At 44.8% G+C, this 1,674-nt stretch overlaps 1 protein-coding gene across 1 annotated transcript; it reads right to left on the minus strand.

Annotated features, from left to right (window-relative positions):
• Nucleotides 1-240: 240 nt before the first annotated feature.
• Nucleotides 241-1,176, minus strand: LOC128048544 (olfactory receptor 8S1-like). Its single transcript, XM_052640952.1, has one exon. It carries the CDS (start codon nucleotides 1,174-1,176, stop codon nucleotides 241-243), a length of 936 nt encoding a protein of 311 aa, XP_052496912.1.
• Nucleotides 1,177-1,674: the final 498 nt, after the last annotated feature.

Consider the following 1,674-nt stretch of genomic DNA (forward strand, 5'->3'; position numbering starts at 1 on the left):
CTAGAAAGAAAGTGATGGTGGTTGTGTGAGAGGGTAGAAGGAAAAACAGACCAGAGGGTAGAAAGAAAAACAGATAAAAACGAGATAAAATTTCTTGTATTTTATTTTTCATTCTCAGTATAGCCAGGGAGAGGAGAGGGTGGTGGAGGGCTCCCTTACAGTTAGTGGTCTAGAATTCTACTTTAAGTTCAAGCACTTGGCAACACAAACTCATTTCCTTTTATTCTATTTTCTTGTTCACTACTTAAAATATTGCAGGTATTTCCCCAATGTCCTTTTCACAGCTGCCTTCACCTCCATGTTCTTTAGGCTGTAGATGAGGGGGTTCAGCATGGGTGTGACTGCACTGTACTGCAAGGATGAGAGCAAATCTAGGGAGGAACCGGAAGTGGGCATGAGATAGCGAATCAAACCTGACCCAAAGAACAGGATCACTGCAATGAGGTGGGAGGAGCAGGTGGAGAAGGCCTTGCTTCTGCCTGTTGTGGAGCTGATGCTCAGGATGGTGGAGACAATGCGAGCATAAGAGAAGAAGACTGGGAGGAAGGTTCCAAGACCATGTAGTAAGATGGAGCAGATCAGGATGTCAATATTGATAGAGATATCAGAGCAAGACAGAGGGAAGAGGGAGGGCAGCTCACAGGTATAGTGGTGGATGGTTTGTGCCTCACAGAAGTCCAGGTTAACAGCCAAAAGCACAATGACAACTGAATTGAGGGAGGCCAGGCCCCATGAGGCCAGTATAAGCTTTACACAGAGCTGGGTGCTCATCAGCTGGCCGTAGAGCAGTGGGTGGCAGATGGCGGCATAGCGGTCATAGGCCATCATTGAGAGAAGAAAAGCTTCAGTCCCTGCAGTGATAAACACAAAGAAGACCTGAGTCAGGCAGCCCTCAACAGAGATCATTTTCTTCTCAGACAGGAGGTCCTTCAGGAGCTTGGGCACAGTGACAGAGGAGAAGCAGAGGTCTAGGAATGATAGATTACTCAAGAAGAAGTACATGGGCGTGTGGAGGTGGGAGTCAGCCCTGATCAGCAGCAGCATCGTCAGGTTCCCCATCACGGTCAGGAGGTAAATCACCAGGAAGAGCACAAAGAGCAGAGCCTGGATGTGGGGGTCGTCTGACAGCCCAGTGAGGATGAACTCGGTGATGGTGCTGTGGTTCCTCAAGGCCATTTGTGGAGGCTGTTTCCTTGAAATAAAATAGAGAGATGAGATGTCCTGTCTTTTTCAGAGTTTCACTCCTCTTCTTATACGTTCCTCTCTACTCTGCCTAGACTCTGTGCTCAGACATCTCAAAACTGCCCTATCTGTATCTCAGTAAGTGTTTTCATCCTGTTTTGTTATCACTTCTCTTGGGTCTCAGTCTTCACACACCTCAGAGATTCCTATAAAAATGAGTATCTCTGGATTACCTGCACATTTATAGAATTTGATTCTGTTCCATCCATTTTACAGTTTAGAAATCCTGAAAATTCTAGCACATATCTGCAGTGATTTTCTAAACCTTTTCTTCTCTTTTCAGTTTCTCAATCATATATATATATATATTTTTCTTTAAAACCTTGCTAAGATTGATGATGACTCTTAGCAGTCTCATCCTTTTAGTCCAGTGGCTTCAGTTATAGTAATGCCTGGCAGAAATATTTCAGTGTTGCTATGCAGTCTATCTAT

The sequence above is a fragment of the Budorcas taxicolor genome, chromosome 5 (genome assembly GCF_023091745.1).
Source record: "Budorcas taxicolor isolate Tak-1 chromosome 5, Takin1.1, whole genome shotgun sequence".
NCBI lineage: Eukaryota > Metazoa > Chordata > Mammalia > Artiodactyla > Bovidae > Budorcas > Budorcas taxicolor.

Excerpts from the sequence above, each read along its gene's own strand:
- LOC128048544 (XM_052640952.1), bottom strand. The coding sequence starts at position 1,176 with ATGGCCTTGAGGAACCACAGCACCATCACCGAGTTCATCCTCACTGGG.